General features: G+C 39.6%; 1 protein-coding gene across 12 annotated transcripts in view; it reads right to left on the bottom strand.

Annotated features, from left to right (window-relative positions):
* Positions 1–17,357, bottom strand: part of LOC140204772 (activating transcription factor 7-interacting protein 1-like) — a 145,846-nt gene that overhangs the window by 6,508 nt on the left and 121,981 nt on the right. For 10 of the 12 annotated variants that reach the window (XM_072271549.1, XM_072271555.1, XM_072271545.1 and 7 more), the window contains 3 exons: positions 6,931–7,212; positions 3,050–3,128; positions 1,708–1,935 (listed from right to left, as the gene is read on the bottom strand). In XM_072271549.1, the coding sequence (XP_072127650.1) occupies positions 1,708–1,935; positions 3,050–3,128; positions 6,931–7,212 (589 nt within the window). The remainder of the gene's footprint in view (positions 1–1,707; positions 1,936–3,049; positions 3,129–6,930; positions 7,213–17,357) is intronic. The other 2 variants (XM_072271546.1, XM_072271553.1) reach the window with 2 other exon arrangements.

Below are 17,357 nucleotides of genomic sequence, written 5' to 3'. Positions count from 1 at the left end.
CTTTTTTTTCTTCACGTTGGGATTATTTGTAGCCACACATTGGGATCGATTACCTGGAAATTCAGCTGAACACATATTTTATTATTTTAAAGATCAACATTATTTGTCACATGTACATAGAAATATACAGTGAAATGTGTTGTTTAAGTCAAATTAAATCAGCAACGATTGTACTGGGCAGCCCGTAAGTGTCACCATGCTTCCAGCAGCAACATAGCAAGCCCACAACTCATTTTCCCTAACCATATATCTTTGGAATGTGGGAGGAAACCACAGCACCTGGAGGAAACCCATGCGGCCGCGGGGACGTACAGACTCCTTACAGATGGTGGCAGGAATTGAGCCTGAATCTGACATCTGGTGCTGTAAAGTGACTGCACTAACCACTATGCTACCGTGCCGCCCTGTGGCTTTGAAAAAATGAGGCAATCAAATATTTGGAATGAAACATAATTACAAACATTTCTGCATTGCTTTGGAAAATTATCAGGATACTTCTGTGATGAGTTCACCCTTGTGCACTATAAGGTTTCTGTGTCAATAGTGCAGAGGATGGACGTCATTCCTTATGAAACACTCATATTGCAACAAGACTTGATCAACGGGGAGGCAAACTGTGAAACCAGCTGTGTTGTCAATACCTTGCATTCTTCAGGTCTTCACTTTCCTAAACCTGCATAACCAGAATCCACTCCCATTACCTCTCATCTGCACCAGACAGAACACCAGCACTCCGAGAGAACCTGATCTGTTGCACCTCACGCCTCCTGCTTCTGACTACCCACCACAACCAGAGGGTGCTAGCATCTTGACCTTTCTCTTCATCATTTGCCTGGTACTCCTCTCACTTTAACCTTCAAGAGGTTCTGACCTTGAAACTGTGGGACTGAAGTGTGTAGGGGAGTAGGGCAAGGGGAACAGGGCTATGTAAAGAAGCTATTGACACCTCACTCCTAATCCCAGTAGGATGCACTGGAGTTTTATCGTAAACTCGCACACAAAACCAGATACGTTTTTTTTAACCAGGGTAGAAATGGCTAAAATGAGGAGGCATAATTTTAAGGTAATTGGAAGCAAGTATAGGAGGATGTCAAAGGCAGGTTTTTTTTTTAAAAACACAAAATGTTTTTTCACAAGAGTGCATGGTGGTAGAGGCAGATACGTTAGGAGCATTTAAGAGACACTTAGATAGGCACGTGGATGATAGCAAAATAGAGGGCTATGTAGGAGGGAGGGGTTAGATTGGTCTTAGGGTAGGTTAAAAGATCGATAAAACAGCTATGGGTTGAAGGGCCTGTACTGCCCGTAGTGTTAGAGAGTCTGTTTCTATGTTAAAACAATGAAACAATATGGGAGCATCTCAATAACATCTTTGTAAATTTTGGAAGTGTAACTATGACCCAAGATTAAAAATTGCTTAATGCCATTTCCTGTACAGAAGTGTAAGGAGAATGAAATAATTGTTACTCCGGATCAGATGCAGCACAAAAATCCCACAAAAGATAAAGAGCACAATAATAATATTAAAAAGACACAATAAATATAAATACATAAGATAGCTTATATACATACACTGATTGTTATGTTCATAAAGTGACACTAGGACAAGTGCCAGCACTACTAAGCAGCCTCCAAACCAGCCAATTTTCTGTCCTACAAATGCCAAGACGAGATCAGAAACTGGTATTTAACATTAGGATTCAATACCTGCTAATACTCTACCTGCAGACACACTGTGCACACTGGCAGTCTGTACTGTTAACCCGATTGTGCCCGTGCTGTTCTGACTTGCTGGTAAGTGGGACTGTGTGGAGGGCTGCTGTGCAGAAATCCCCTGGGAAGCAGTAGGAGGTCGAACCTGGTTTTGGACAATGGGCAGGGATAGCGGAAGCTGGTTCGTTCCTTGGTTAATAGGCTGATTGTGTTTCCTGGCACCTAGTCAAGATAAAAAGTATGCCAACTTAATACAAGCCTATGACATATCACCACATCCACCCACAGAGAGAAGCTTAGAACACTTTGAATGGACATATTTTTTCAATAATAGCATCCAGGTGCAAGCTCATTTTCATTTCAGAGATACAGCACTGTAACAGTCCCTCTGGCCCAATCACACTCATGTGACCAATTACCCTGCTAACCGTGAGTCTTTGGAATGTGGGAGGAAACTGGAGCACCTGGAGGAAACCCACACGGTCACGGGGAGAATGGACAAACTTCTTAGGCAGTGGCAGGAATTGAATCCCAGTTGCTAATACAGTAACAGTGTTATGCTAACCACTACGGTACCATTTCACATGCAATTTCAGCCAGATTGATATCACATTTTGCGTGCTCAAGGAGTAATTTTAAGATGTGCAGGACAAGTTTCTGTTTAGACAGAGTGCTAGGTGCCTGGAATGCTCTGCCCCCGGGTGGTGGCGGCAGGAGAAGTAATAGAGGCACTTAGATAGAAACATAAACATGAAGGGAATGGAAGGATATGGATCACAAGCAGACAGACATGATTAATTTGATTTGGGATCGTGGTTGGCAAAGACATCCTGGACCAAAGACCTATTCTTATGTTGTAATCTTCTAAGTTCTGCCTACACAGCTCCTATGTACCGCTCAACGGATTAGTTTTATTTTGTTTGAGATGACTATTTAAGAAATCCTCGATGAATACTGTAAATATTTAACTTGCTTTCAATGATAGGAAATGATTTTCTACATAGTGTGTCTGCTGGGACTTATTGGACTAAGTGGCCAAAATACCTACAGTGCTAATTGATAAAAAAAAACTGCCAATTTTTATTACTGCAATACTCTTCTAATTTATATGATAAACTACTTTACCGGGACCAGGCCTAAAAAATACACTTAGCTAAAATAAACCCACCGAAGGGATGGGTATTCTTTCTGAGGGAAATTCTGTATCAGAATCAGGCATGCACCATGAGTTTGTCACAACTGCAACTGATGTTTATAGATTTCAGGGGAGAGTCATGCATCACTAAATACAGGGAGCTGCAAGAGGAAGATGGTGGAAGATTGCAAGGGTCCATACCTTGTGTCGACATTTCTTCTTCATCGTCACCCGTCAGGTCAATAACAGCTCCCACGTCACTTCCTCCTGTCTTTCCACTCTGAAAGAAAAAACTGCTGTTTTGCGATGGGATTCCTCGAGCGGCAATGGACTACACATCAACATCTGCTCACGTCACTATGCAGAGACCTCTGAGAGATGTGAACCGTGACAGGTGAACTGTCCTCTGTGGTTTCACATTTTAAGTTCTGATAAGTGACCATTTTATTCCATGAACTTACAAGTATTGTGTTGTAGATTGGAACAAACATCTAGAATGATCTACTGACAGATTTGAGTGCTGAAAATTGTATGGCTTACCTGGTTAATGTCATTAAATAAATTTGCAGAAATGTTTGGGCATGTTTGTGGCTGAAAGAAGGGAACATTTTTTTATAGAAGAGATTACAGCATGGTAACAGACCCTTTTGACCCAATGTGCCCGTGCTGCTTAATTACACCTCATATGACAAATTAACTTTCTAACCAGCACGTTCTCGGAACGTGGGAGGAAACCCACATGGTCACAGGGAGAATGTACAAGCACCTCACAGACAGCAGAACTGAACCTGGGTCACAGGCGTTGTAATAATCCAGTTTCTGCCTTATCCCCATAATCTTTGATTCTGCTATCTTTAAGAGCTCTATCCATCTCTTTCTTGAAAGCATCCAGAGACTTGGCCTCCACAGCCTTCTGGGGCAGAGCATTCCATATATCCACCACTCTCTGGGTGAAGAAGTTCTTCCTCAACTCTGTTCTAAATGGCCTACGCCTTATTCTTAAACCGTGGCCTCTGGTTCTGGACTCACCCATCAGCGGGAACATGCTTCCTGCCTCCAGTGTATCCAATCCCTTAATAATCTTATATGTTTCAATAAGATCCCCTCTCAGCCTTCTAAATTCCAGAGTATACAAGCCCAGTCGCTCCAATCTTTTGACATATGACAGTCCCGCCATCCCGGGAATTAACCTTGTGAACCTACGCTGCACTCCCTCAATAGCAAGAATGTCCTTCCTCAAATTTGGAGACCAAAACCGCACACAGTACTCCAGGTGTGGTCTCACCAGGGCCCTGTACAGCTGCAGAAGGACCTCTTTGCTCTTATACTCAATTGCCCTTGTTATGAAGGCCAGCATGCCATTAGCTTTCTTCACTGCCTGCTATACTTGCATGCTTGCTTTTAGTGACTGATATACAAGAACAGCTAGATCTCGTTGTGCTTCCCCTTTTCCTAACTTGATTCCATTTAGATAATAATCTGCCTTCTTGTTCTTACCACCAAAGTGGATAACCTCACATTTATCGACATTAAAGTGCATCTGCCCACTCACCCAGCCTGTCCAAGTCACCCTGCATTCTCGTAATATCCTCCTCACATTTCACACTGCCACCCAGCTTTGTGTCATTGGCAAATTTGCTTTAAGTGAGAGAAATCTCACCATCAAAGTCCCATGAGGTCACAGTCTTTATCTTGCCCACATCCAGGGAGAGACACCCAACCTCACTCATCAGGATCCTGCCAATACCCTAGTAGCCTTTGCCTTTCGTATACAATGCGGTGTGAAGGGAGAAACACAACTGTTAACTACCACGGCCACTGAGTGACCTCAATCTTTCCTGTGAATGGAAATTTTAGGGTTAAGTTTGCTCTTGTTTAGAATGCAGATGGAAACTTAACTGCAAATTTGCAGGCAGTACAAGTGGAAGTGGAAGACAGGCTGCGGAGAGTAGAAATAAATTACAGAGGGATATTCATAGGTTAAATGTAGAAAACAGATTGTTATTTATATGAAGAAAGGCCACAGAAAGATGCAGCACAGGCTTGTGGGTTACTGCACAGGAAACATAGAAAACTGGCATGCAAATGCAGCGGGCAAGACGGAAAGCTAATGGAATGCTGTCTTTTACTTTCAGGGAGTTAAAGACAGTAAGTTTTTCTACTACTGTATAAGACACTATTGAGAGTACATCTAGAGATCTAAAACTACTTTTTTAACATCACCATTCATATTCCTTCCCTCTATACCTGTGACTTTCAAAGACTTGCTCATACTGTCTACAACTAAACAAACATTGTATTCATACTACCAATGTCTCCTTTATAACTCCTTTATCAACTGTGCTGATACAGCTGTAATCTGGCACCCTATCAGAAGCTGCTGCAAGTCTATGCACATCACATTAACTTTATAACCATCATCACATTAAAACCGGCTGAACAAGGTTTGCCCTCACAATTCTGTGCTGGCTTGCCGTATTTCATCCATTCCCCTCAATTAATCCCGTTGTGGATCAATATTTTTTGAACCAAGTGACTTTTTTAGGTCCTAGACTCAAAGGAGAACCTAGGACTAGAGACAGCAAAGACCCTGAATAAGGGGTTGTCCAACTTAGACGGAGATGGGGTAGAAAGACTTCTCTCAAAGGGTTGAGTGTCTTTGGAATTCCTTACCTGAGAAAGTAAAGCAGGCTGGATACTTGAATCCATGATACTGCTATCTACCTCAGCTTTAAATAAGTAATGAAATTGAGGATTATAGGGACAGGCTAGAAAACTAGATGAGGGAAATTGCATCAGTCATGACCTTACTGAATATCAGAATAGGCTTGAGGAGGAAAAAGGCCTCCTCTTGTCCCTATTTATATTACATTAAACTGATAGATCTTCAAGTCTGCAGGCACATATCTCTTAAAACTCAGTGGTGTTAAACATATGTGCTCTATTTTGGGGCGTCATATTGAAAATGTTTTTTTTTGTAGGAAGAATGGAAAATCAGAATATTGATTCACTGTAGGTATTTGGAGGGATCTGGGTGTACTCAAGTACAAAACCAGAACATGGCCACAGAAAGACAGAAGTTCAGGTATCTATTGTATAGCAGAGGAGTACAAACATGGGTAAATCTTACTGCAATTCTACAGGGCACCTGCAAGAGAACTGCATATATTTTTTTGTCTTTATATCCAGGACAACACAAATTCATCTTGAAGCTGATGTAGCACATGTTCTCCAAAATGTTATCTAAAGGATTGTTTCATGAACTGTTTTTTTCCATGGAGTCAGCAAGATGGAAACAGAATAATAGATGCTGAGAGGAGTCCTCCTCTAGCCAAAGAACCTAGAACCAAGAAGCTTTTGGTAATGACTATCTGGACTCTCTTCACTTAGATGGCTTATAATCTGCAATTCTCCACTTTTCAGATTCATGGTGACTTAGTTGCCCAGTAATATACATTACTGAGAGCAACAGTTTTTTTGGGTATGTCTGGAAAATGGACCAAATTTGTCATAGTCCTACTAAATGGATCAGCAAACTTAAGAGGTCTTTGAGCTAATCTGCTCTTAATTCTTATGCTCTTAGACATTCATACCTCTGACCACCTGGGTTATTGTTTCAAATGTCGTTTGACACCAAAGATATCATATGGATGCATAGGGTTTCAAGATGGGTTAATAGTGGGTTATAAATGTGATAGCAAGGATACTCCACTGATCAAGAACATGGCTTTTTGAAGAATCAATGTCTTTTTTTAAGATTACAACAGATTGGTGGTACATATCATGGCTGGTTTCCCAAAAAGGCCAATGGATTTTCTGAATTTATTGTGCCAGTGTAATATATTTGTGATCTGTGTCACCATACACAGGAATTTCTTTGCTCCTTGTTCATTATTAAATTTTCCATCATTAATGAAGTATCCCATACTGTTTTGCTTGGATCCAAATTGAATGTAATCAAATCAAAATCACTGATATACAGGGTGAAAAAGCTTGGATCCCTGAAGAATAAATTGTGCTTTGTTCTGTCAGTGAGGAAACACTTTTAACCCTACTGCCCCAGACTCCAAACAGTTACTTACTGTAGGTCTCTTGGTGGCCTCCCTCACTAGTCCCCTTCTTGCACAGTCACCCAGTTTTAGAGGACGGCCTGTTCTAGGCAGATTTACAGCTGCGCCATATTCTTTCCATTTCTTGATGATTGACTTAACTGTACTCCAAGGGATATTCAGAGATTTGGAGATTTTCTTGTATCCATCTCCTGACTTGTGCTTTTCAATAACCTTTTCGCGGAGTTGCGTGGAGTGTTCTTTTGTCTTCATGGTGTAGTTTTTGCCAGGATACTGACTCACCAGCAGTTGGACCTTCCAGACACAGGTGTAGTTTTACTACAATCAATTGCAACACCTTGACTGCACACAGGTGATTTCCATTTAACTAATTAAATGACTTCTAAAACCAATTGGCTGCACCAGTGGTGATTTGGTGTGTCATATTAAAAGGGGGTGAATCCTTATGCAATTAGGTACTTTGTTTTACATTTGTAATTAATTTAGATCACTTTGTAGAGATCTGTTTTTACTTGGATATGAAAGAGTCTTTTTCTGTTGATCAGAAAGCCAAATTAAGTCCATTATGATTCAATGTTGTAAAACAATAAAACATGAAAACTTCCAAGTGGGGGTGAATACTTTTTACAGGCACTGTACACAGGAATGGCTTAAAAACAATGAAGTTAATGTACTGGAGTGGCTAAGTCAGAGAGTCCAGACCTCAATCCAATTGAGGATTTGTGGGGCTGTTCACTCATGATCCCAATGCAATCTAACAGAGCTTGAGCAGTTTTGTAAAGAAGAATGGGGAAAAAGTACAGTGGCCACATGTGCGAAGCTGTTAAGGTACCTAACCTCTTAGATTCAAGGCTGTAATTGCTGCCACAGTTTTGTCAGTTTTTTCAGTCTTGGTTTGTCCTGTGTTTTGTGATATCACACCAGAGGAAATAATGTATCATTTCTTAATGCATGCATTACTAAATGACAATAAAAGAGGACTACGGGTCTTCATAATCCATCATCTACTGAATACTGACTTGAAGGAGGTGAGTAATCACACAACCAATTATTTAGTGTTTCCAATAACTGTAATAAATTTAGACCAATTTGTAGAAAGTTGTTTTCACTTTGACATAGACATTGTTCTTCATCAGTGTCAAAAAACCAAATTAAATCCATTATGATTCAATGTTGTAAAACAATAAAACATGAAAACTGTCGAGTGGGGGTGAATACTTTGTATAGGCACTATAGTTTTGGCTTTATGCTTGGGGTCATTGTCTTGCTGAAAAACAAATCTTCTCCCATTTAGTTCTCTTGCACACTACATCAGGGTTGCCTTGTATTTTGCTGCATTCACTTTACTCTCTACCTTCACAAGCCTTCCAGGGCCTGCTGCAGTGAAGCATCCCCACAGTATGATGCAGCCACCACCATGCTTCATGGTAGGAATGGTGTGTTTTTGATGATGTGCGGTATTTGGCTTACAGCAAACATAACGTTTAGTCTGATGGCCAAAAAGCTCAATTTTGGTTTCATCAGGCCATAGAACCTTCTTCCAGCTGACTTCAGACTCCCACATTGCTTCTGTCAAACTCTAGCTGCGATTTCATGTGAGTTTTTCTCCCCCCCCAACAGTGGCTTTCTTTTCGCCATTTTCCCAGTGAGCTGTGACTGGCGAAGCACCTGGGCAGCAGTTGTTGTATGCACAGCCTCATCTATTTCAGCCACTGAAGCTTGTAACTCCTCCAGAGTTGTCATACAGTAAGAAGTGTTCCCTAATTTACACCACAGAAAGGCAACTTGGACTACCCCCCCCTTAGACTCCACTGTATTACAGTGCTCCCTCCAGTGGTTTCTCACTGTGGTTCTGATGAATAGACATCCTGAACTGTTAACTCTGTCTCTCTCGCTCTCCACAGTTGGTACCTGACTTGCTGAGTACGTCCAGCATTTCTGCTCTTATTTTGGACCTGCATTTTCCTTTAATGTTCTTGTAAAAAACACTGGGCTGCTACATTGGTGAGACTCGCTGTAAATTGGGGGATCACTTCATTAAGCACCTCTGCTCCATCCGCCAAATGCGGAACTTCCTGGTGGTCAAATACTTTAAATTATGATTCCCATTCTCATTCCGACATGTCAGTCCATGGCTTCCTCTTGATGTTGCCTTCAAGGTGGAGGAGCAATATGAACCTGATGGCATGAATAACAACTTCTCCTTCCAGTAAAAAAAAACCTCCCCATTTCTTCTTCTATTGCCCACTCTGGCCTCTTACTCTTCTCTTCTCACCTTCCCTGGTGCCTATCCTCCTTCCCTTTCTATGGTCCACTCTGCTCTCCTACCAGATTCCTTCTTCTCCAGCTCTTTACTGTTCCTACCAATCAGACTTCAACCATCAACTTTTAGCACTCTACCAATCAGAATCTTTTTATTCTGGCATCTCCCTGCCTTCCTTTCCAGTTCTGAAGAAGGGTCTTAGCCTGAAATGTTGACTATCTATTCATTTCCAAAGACGCTGCCTGACCTGCCGAGTTCCTCCAGCAGTTTCTGTGTGTGTTGATTTTGATTTCTAGCGTCTATGGGGTTTTTAATGTTTATGATGGGCTGCTGAGCCTGTGACTAATGCTTCACTATTAGCATCTCTTAAAAGTCATTAAAATTTTTAAAAAGTTTTAGTATTAGGTCCATTTGCACAAATCCATAATATTACAGCATTTCCTGGCAGAGTGTGATAATACTTGGTGAATTAATACACTGAGCTATCTACCCAAGAACCAGTAAAACAACTCCATCTCCATTAAAACTTATGTTTCTTTGGATATCTTGATACTTTTATTTAATTTTCTATCACTCCCAACAATTAATTTTATAAGCATATGACCAAATAGAGAAGTATTTTAATCTAGAACTGCAGGGCTGTTGTAATACTGATTGAAATATGAAGGCTATTCTATAGAGACATAACTGGTATATAATGCAAGGCGGTTTATTATTCAGGAGATTAGTGAATGAGATTAATGTAGAAGGGCAAAACGGTTGACATCGGACATGGGGACCGAAGCTTGTCCAAATTTCCACGTGGCACCATATATTGTTCGATGCTTGTAATCCACCAGCTTTCAATATGCAGTACTAAAGCCCAGAGACCAAAGCTATCCACTACATAGAGACTTGCTATTACACCAGTAACTGATGGGGTTTGCAATCTACTGGATACTGACCAGCTACAGTGCAAATTGCAGTTCACCTCATAGCAAACACAGGTGACAAATTTTTATTTGACTGAGTTGGAGAAAGTGATCAATTCTTTCTTGGAACACTTTGGAAACAGTATACAGCACACTTGGTAGCTGGATCTGAACCTGAACTAATTGATGCAGTACCAATAATCTAGCAGCTTTATTACTAAGAGCTTGGGCACTAAAAACAGGCTCACTTAATGTTTAAAAGCTCCCCATCTATCATTAAGTGTTGATGTCACTTGCAGACATACCCATTGTTAACAACTGACAAACCTGCTGGTAATATACGATTCTACCCAAAAGAATCCAGGTTATTTAATTCTCAACAATTTCCTGACCATTTGAATGGTGTCACTACATCTGCTCAATCCTCTCTCCACCTTCATTCAAGGCTGCAAACAGTCCTTCCAGGTGAGGCAACACCTCACCTGTGATCAGTAGATAGACTTAAGGCAAAGACTGATATTTGAAATATTGAGGAATTAAGGTTATTACTTATAACAACCATAATTTGCTTATTATAATCCAGTATAGATCCACTCCAATTATACTGAACAGCAGGGTAGGGGGACTGGGGAATGGAGACAGGATTAAGAATGGTTACAGCACAGAAAAATGTCATTTATGTCCAATCTCTACTAGAGCAGTGAGAAAAGTAGGCCTCTACATCTATCAGAACATAAATAAAAAAGGATTTAAAATATTTAGAACATTTTAAACCGTTTAAAAAGTGCAGAACATTTATTGGGAGTTTAGCCTTGTTAATACTTTTGATGGAGTAAAGAGAAACTAGTTCTAATGACAAATGGATAAGTATCCTAGGAGTCAGATTTAAAACAATTATCTGAAAAATCAGAGATTTTAGCTAAAAATTGGATTTCACTCAGTTTTGATTTATTAAGTGGACGATATATTTTGCCACAATATCATTAGAAAATGTCAGTAAATATGGAATTCCCACTAAGAAATTGTTATTTCATCTTCTAAACTTGTTAGAAGTGTTAAACGATGGCTAGTTCAAGAACAGCTGCAGCTAACTGGACTCTGGTCTTATGTTTCAGCACAAGCAAGGAGCCCTGACAATGCTGGCTACTCAGGCTGCCATGGAGTGAACAGAAAATAAATAGGGGAAATCATGAATTTCCTCTCTCAGCTTGTTTCATCCCTTCCTCTGAGTTACTACCTTAAAAACTCTGTCGTAATAATTTAATGTGACTCAATATAAAATTTTATTTACAGTGTTTTGGAATATTTTGCCACATTAATAAAATACTTTATCATTTTGTCAATTAAGCATCACTAAATATCTAACACCTTTAAAACAAAAAAGTTTAAAATCTGTAAAGGGTTGCAACGTCATTTATTTAGAAAATGGTGTGAGCAGAGTGATACTCAGTAATTCCATCAGTGACAGGATTTACAACACAATGTGGATTACTGAGTAGCTAAGAGCATTGCAGCACATCACTTAGAGGTACAGTAGCAGTACAAATATGTTACTGGACTAGTACAGGCAGTCCCCGGGTTACCAACGAGATCCCTTCCCAAGTCTGTCTTTAAGTCGAATTTGTAGGTGAGTCGGAACATCTTGCACTTTAATATTATGTAAATTTGCTGCCACTTTGAAACAATTGAACCAACCCCTACTCGCAACAATCACCTTCACTTGCTGCACGTGCAGCTTTTAAATCATTGAAACGGCTTTGAGCCTTTTCTTGCACTAAAGTAAGGTTAATAGGCATATTACGCTGATTTTGATTGTGTAACCAAATTATCAATAGTCTTTCCATTTCAATAAGTAAACCACTGTGTTGCTTAGTAATAACCGTAGCTTTCATCGGGGCAGGGCCTTTCACATGCTCCATTATTCTCACTTTATCCTTTAAAATTGTTCCGATCGTTGACCAACTGTAGCCTAACGCTTTTCCAACAACCGATGGCGTTTCAGCTCTTTCTGATCGCTTTATTATTTCCACTTTATTTTCAATCGTGACCGTTTTCCTTTTCTTTGATGCATCACCAGCACTTGCATCGGATTTACGCTTTGGAGGCATGGTTACGAGGGGCCACAGTTTGAGGATAGAGGGGAAGCCTTTTAGGACCGAGATTAGGAAAAACTTCTTCACACAGAGAGTGGTGAATCTGTGGAATTCTCTGCCACAGGAAACAGTTGAGGCCAGTTCATTGGCTATATTTAAGAGGGAGTTAGATATGGCCCTTGTGGTTACGGGGGTCAGGGGGTATGGAGGGAAGGCTGGTGCGGGGTTCTGAGTTGGATGATCAGCCATGATCATAATAAATGGCGGTGCAGGCTCGAAGGGCCGAATGGCCTACTCCTGCACCTATTTTCTATGTTTCTATGTTACAAGGGTAAATAAGAGAAAAATTTAAGCCAAATACAAAGTTACACACTCACAGTGTTAACGGCAACGCAATCTGACTTAACATGGCGGACGGCGTGATCCAACTTAACATGGTGGACGGCGTCCTCCTTTCTTAAGCCGACGAACCGCTGAAGCTGCACAATGTTTTCATGAGCGTCACAAAGTAGTGCGTGTGTTCGTTGTATTTAACTCAAATTTTTAATATAATAGACTTTATGGCAGTCTGTTCATAAGTACCAGTTGTCTGTAAGTCGGACGTTCTTAACCCAGGGACTTACTGTAATACTGAGGACTGGACAAATATTTCAGAGACAAGTTCAACCCTGACTCTGGTAATTTATCCACAAAAAAGTGAATCCCATTGATTTGTTGTTGAAGATCCCATCCAGTTCCCAATGTCCCAAAAGGAAGATAGTGTCCTTGATCTGTTCTGTGTGGATTCTAGACCCACTGGAATGTGGCCAACTCTTAATTAATCTCTGAAAAGGCCTGGAACTTGCTTGGTTATATCACTATCATGCACTGTAAAAGCACCACAGATAAAACACTCCAGGGATTCTAGCCAGCTCAACAAGCATCTTCTCAATGGCAATTTTGTGATACCAAAACAACACGAATAGAAAAAAAAACCCTCAGCAGTCTGGGTATGGTGGATGGGGGGCAGAGTTCAATATGGCACAGTGTAATGTATTGCACATAACGTTCAGAAAACACAACTATGAACAGTTTATGATAACAAGGAGGATAGTGATAAAGCCTGTGTGCAAGATGGGAGATAGATTAAGGAGACAGAAGATCACAGAAGGAACAATGTCAGTACAACATATAATACAACTAGTTGGGGGTAGACGAGTTGAGGAGGAACTGCAACGCCTGACTGGGTGGAACAGGGATTAAATGGAGATTCAAATGCAAGTAGTAAGACAACTATAGACACAATACAAAGACCATATCGTGCCAAGTCTACAAGAGAAATGACAAAAGCTGATTGAAGTGTGAAGAAACAGTTAGACACTATGCAGCTTTTTCCACTGGGGTCACTTACAGGAAATATTAATGCTATCCACTTCCACTGATGTGTCAATTACACAGCCGGCAGCCTGGCAGCTGCAAAACCTCATGTTAAATCTAATGTTTAGAATACACATGTAACCAAAGATTAACTCAACTATTCCTTTTTAAAGCTGGGAAGCACAGAGAAAATAATGTGCGTCAAGGCAAGATCATATTGTTCAGAAACATCTTGATAATATCATCCCATTTTTAGCAATCAATTGCATCAATGATTCAAACAAAGTCACTAACAGGTGGAAGAGATTAACTGGGATTTGAGATTATCTAATGACTTTCGAATGGCTTCACAGAAGCTTACTTTTAACATCATTTACAAAATAGCCTAATAAAGCATGAAGTGGTAGCCAATATAGTGTTCACATTAAAGCTATTGTGTGCATCACAGACCAGAGGGACAAATACCAATCAAAACTGAATCGACAGTCAACTCAATTCCCAAGATCATACTGTGAAGTTACACAATCTTCTATTGGCTATTTAGGTTTAAAAGGCTTTTGAGATGCATTCCAGCTGAAACATTTCTTTGGGACAAAATAACAGTGCCCAAGAATCAAATACCCCTGCTCAGCCAATTGAAAACCTTGTATTTTATTCTAGTTGCCTCTTAATACTGAACGTCAATGTTACTGATTGGTGAAGAGCTTTCTTCCACTCCAGGAGAAGGGAGAGTTAAAGCCGTCATACTGATGAGTTTCACATTTTGAAAAACATCCACAATGTTATTTCACTGTAAATAATTCATTGAATTATACTGTAGTTCCTATTTCAATTCCACTACAAAACACTAGCATCAATTTCTTTTTTGTTTTCATACATAATTAACTCAATTTCTCAAACTTATGATCATATTTGTAAAGAGTACAGTATTGACAACAGTATAATTATTATATAACGCCATGGTCATATGTGCAAAGACTGAATGGCTGGAACATGTGCATTGCTCAGGACAATGCATTGTTCTGCTTAGTTTTAAAAATGAGCGCCACCTGCTGGGTTCATTTCAGAATGAAAGACAGGAAAAAGAGTTCACAATGGAGCCACTCTGGTTCTAGACTGGCCTTTGCCAGCATTCCAGGTCCACAACATTCTGGGTTATCCACCGATAACCTCAAAACAGTTTAATCACAGACGATGTCATTCAAACTTAAAAACACATTAAACTGTGGTAGCTTAGCAATTACCAGGCATTACAATATAATTATCAGCAGCCTTTGCCCAGTTCACTGCCACATGCACCACAGATTGAATGAAAATTCTCAAGTATACAAACAACAAGAATAATACTACAACAGATGCTCCTCGGCGTTATATAATAGCAATAATGAACCGGAAGGTGTATATTTTTTGTACATTTTGTATAGATATTCTTCACATCCCATTCACCTAGGAATTTTTTTTAAAAAATCAGAATTGTTGTATTGACTCAAATCTTGATTTTGTAATCCTTTCCCCTTTTGGACATGGTAGACTGTTGAAGCCTAGTAATTTAGACACAGTGATCAGAATAGTCCATTACAAAATCCCTTTCAATTCTAAGTTAATATTTTGGGGTAAAAAGGAGATTAGGCTATACAAACTGTAACATACAAGATATCACTTGCTTTTTAATTTCTCTTTCTAAACAGCATCCGACCATCATATTAGCTCAAACTACACAAATATTTTGTCTCAAATATGGAATCTGTCAAGTAGGTTGGGATTCCATCCTAAATTACAAAAGTGCCATGATAAATCAATAGCAGCCCACCTGGAACACAACACAGTTGTGTTATTCCAAAGGAATATTCCTCCCCCCCTCCCTCAAGAGAACAGCTTTGTTTATAGAACTTAGTAAGCTGCATGTTAATATTATCACCTAACTGGGTGCCTCGGTAGCATTGCGGTTAGCACACCCTACTGCAGCTCAGGTTGTCGGTGTTCAGAGTTCAGTTCAGGCATTTTCTGTAAGGAGTCTCTGTACGTCTTCCCCGTAGTATGTGGGTTTCCCACAGGTGCTCATGTTTTTCCCACAGCCCAGTGATGTACCGGGTAGGTTGACTAGTCATTGTAAATTGTCCTGTGATTATGTTAAGGTTAAATCGGGGTTGTCAGAGCGGCGTGGCCCAAAAGGCCTATTCCACGCTGTGTCACTAAATAAACAAACAACTGGGACCTATTTTATTATACAAATTATATTAAAAACTGAGAATTTAGTATAATCCAGGAGTGTTTATAGTCTTAAATTTAGCTTTTCTCTTTTACATTTAGTCACATGGAAGAAGTGTCCCAGTCATTTGCAAGTTTGAGGAGTTAATGAATGGTCTTACTCGCTGATTATGGGGATTAGGGTTAGGATTACTTTTTATGACCTTAGCTTGTCTTCGATTAAAAAAATGACGTAACTTTAGGCTAAAATACAAATAGAGCTGAATCTACTTGTGCAAAATATTTCCTTTTGTAGAATTGCAAAACTTGAAGAAATTGGTCACAAAAGCCTTGCTGCTGTGATTACTCCTAAACACCACACGCTTTAAAGACGGCTTTACTCTGGGAGAGTTCCTTCACTGATACGTACAAGTTTTTTTGTTTGGCTATCAATTTTTATTTTGGATAAGACAATATTGAAATTAATTTCCTTCCAACAAATTTTAAGGCACAGATATTTTGCTCACATCATTAACCCTTGTCGTGCTCAGAATAAAAACCGGAATGTACACTACATGGGAAGACGGTGAAATGATTGGCCAGTGCATTATTGGCTAATGTACACCTTCTTGCTCATTATTGCGGGTGAAAAAGTATCACAATACATAGTACATTGTTTTAGCTCGCAATTTTAAAACTGACAACAAATAACTAAAGAACCTCAAAATTAAAAAATACAAAACAGTTTACAATATTAACTCCAAAAATGTTACTGACTTTGAGCTTTTGATGACTGAGGTAGCATTTCACAGGTTTATTTTAAAGAAACAATTCTAGACTTGCATTCAGGCCTGGAGACAAGTGAACAAATTATATGTGCTACGAGTAGTATAAATGAAGTTATAGAGCCAAAAGAACTAGCTTAACAAGCCAATACCATCTCAGTGGATATGATCTACAATATCATAATTGTATTTTACAATTCCTTCAATTCGTATTACACAATACAAAATATCCACATTCTTAAACCTCATCACACAATACAATGATATTGCAGTGTAGTGTCAACACATCTGTTGAACATTTCCAACATTTGTTCAATCTTGCTAAAAGAAAACCTTCCTGCTTTCTAAGTAAACACATGCCTGGATCAAAACTTCAACACAACTAAGTATTATGTGATTGACACAACTTGCATATTCAAATCCAATCATTGTAATCTGAAACTGATTCTTTTTTTCTTCATTATTCTACTCAGAACCAATTACTTGTATTAACCTTTTGACACAAAGAACTTTATAATAGCTTCTCTAAAAGCCCTTTTCTGTTTCTTGCGTATTTTAATTAGAACATATACTGACAGATAGTGGCAAGTCAATGGCTATTAATGTAGCACCATCTCTGCTGGAGTACAGTGAGATGTTAAATTGATAATGTAGTTAGCTGTAAATTATGAGGGATTTATTAATAGGTTCACTGAGGTGTCCAGGGAAGGGTAGGACCTCTGGTGAAGGGGCTTGTCGTGTCCATTCTGGGGCAGCTCACCCACCTTTGGCCCCCTCTGGACACTGAGCTCTCATGTGTGGCTCCAAGCACTACCTCAGAATTTTTTTTCCTTTCCTTCTCTTT

Source organism: Mobula birostris, chromosome 11, assembly GCF_030028105.1.
Source record: "Mobula birostris isolate sMobBir1 chromosome 11, sMobBir1.hap1, whole genome shotgun sequence".
Classification (NCBI taxonomy): Eukaryota; Metazoa; Chordata; class Chondrichthyes; order Myliobatiformes; family Myliobatidae; genus Mobula; species Mobula birostris.
The sequence above is the reverse complement of the archived record's forward strand: the minus strand, read 5'-3'. Positions and strand labels throughout refer to the sequence as shown.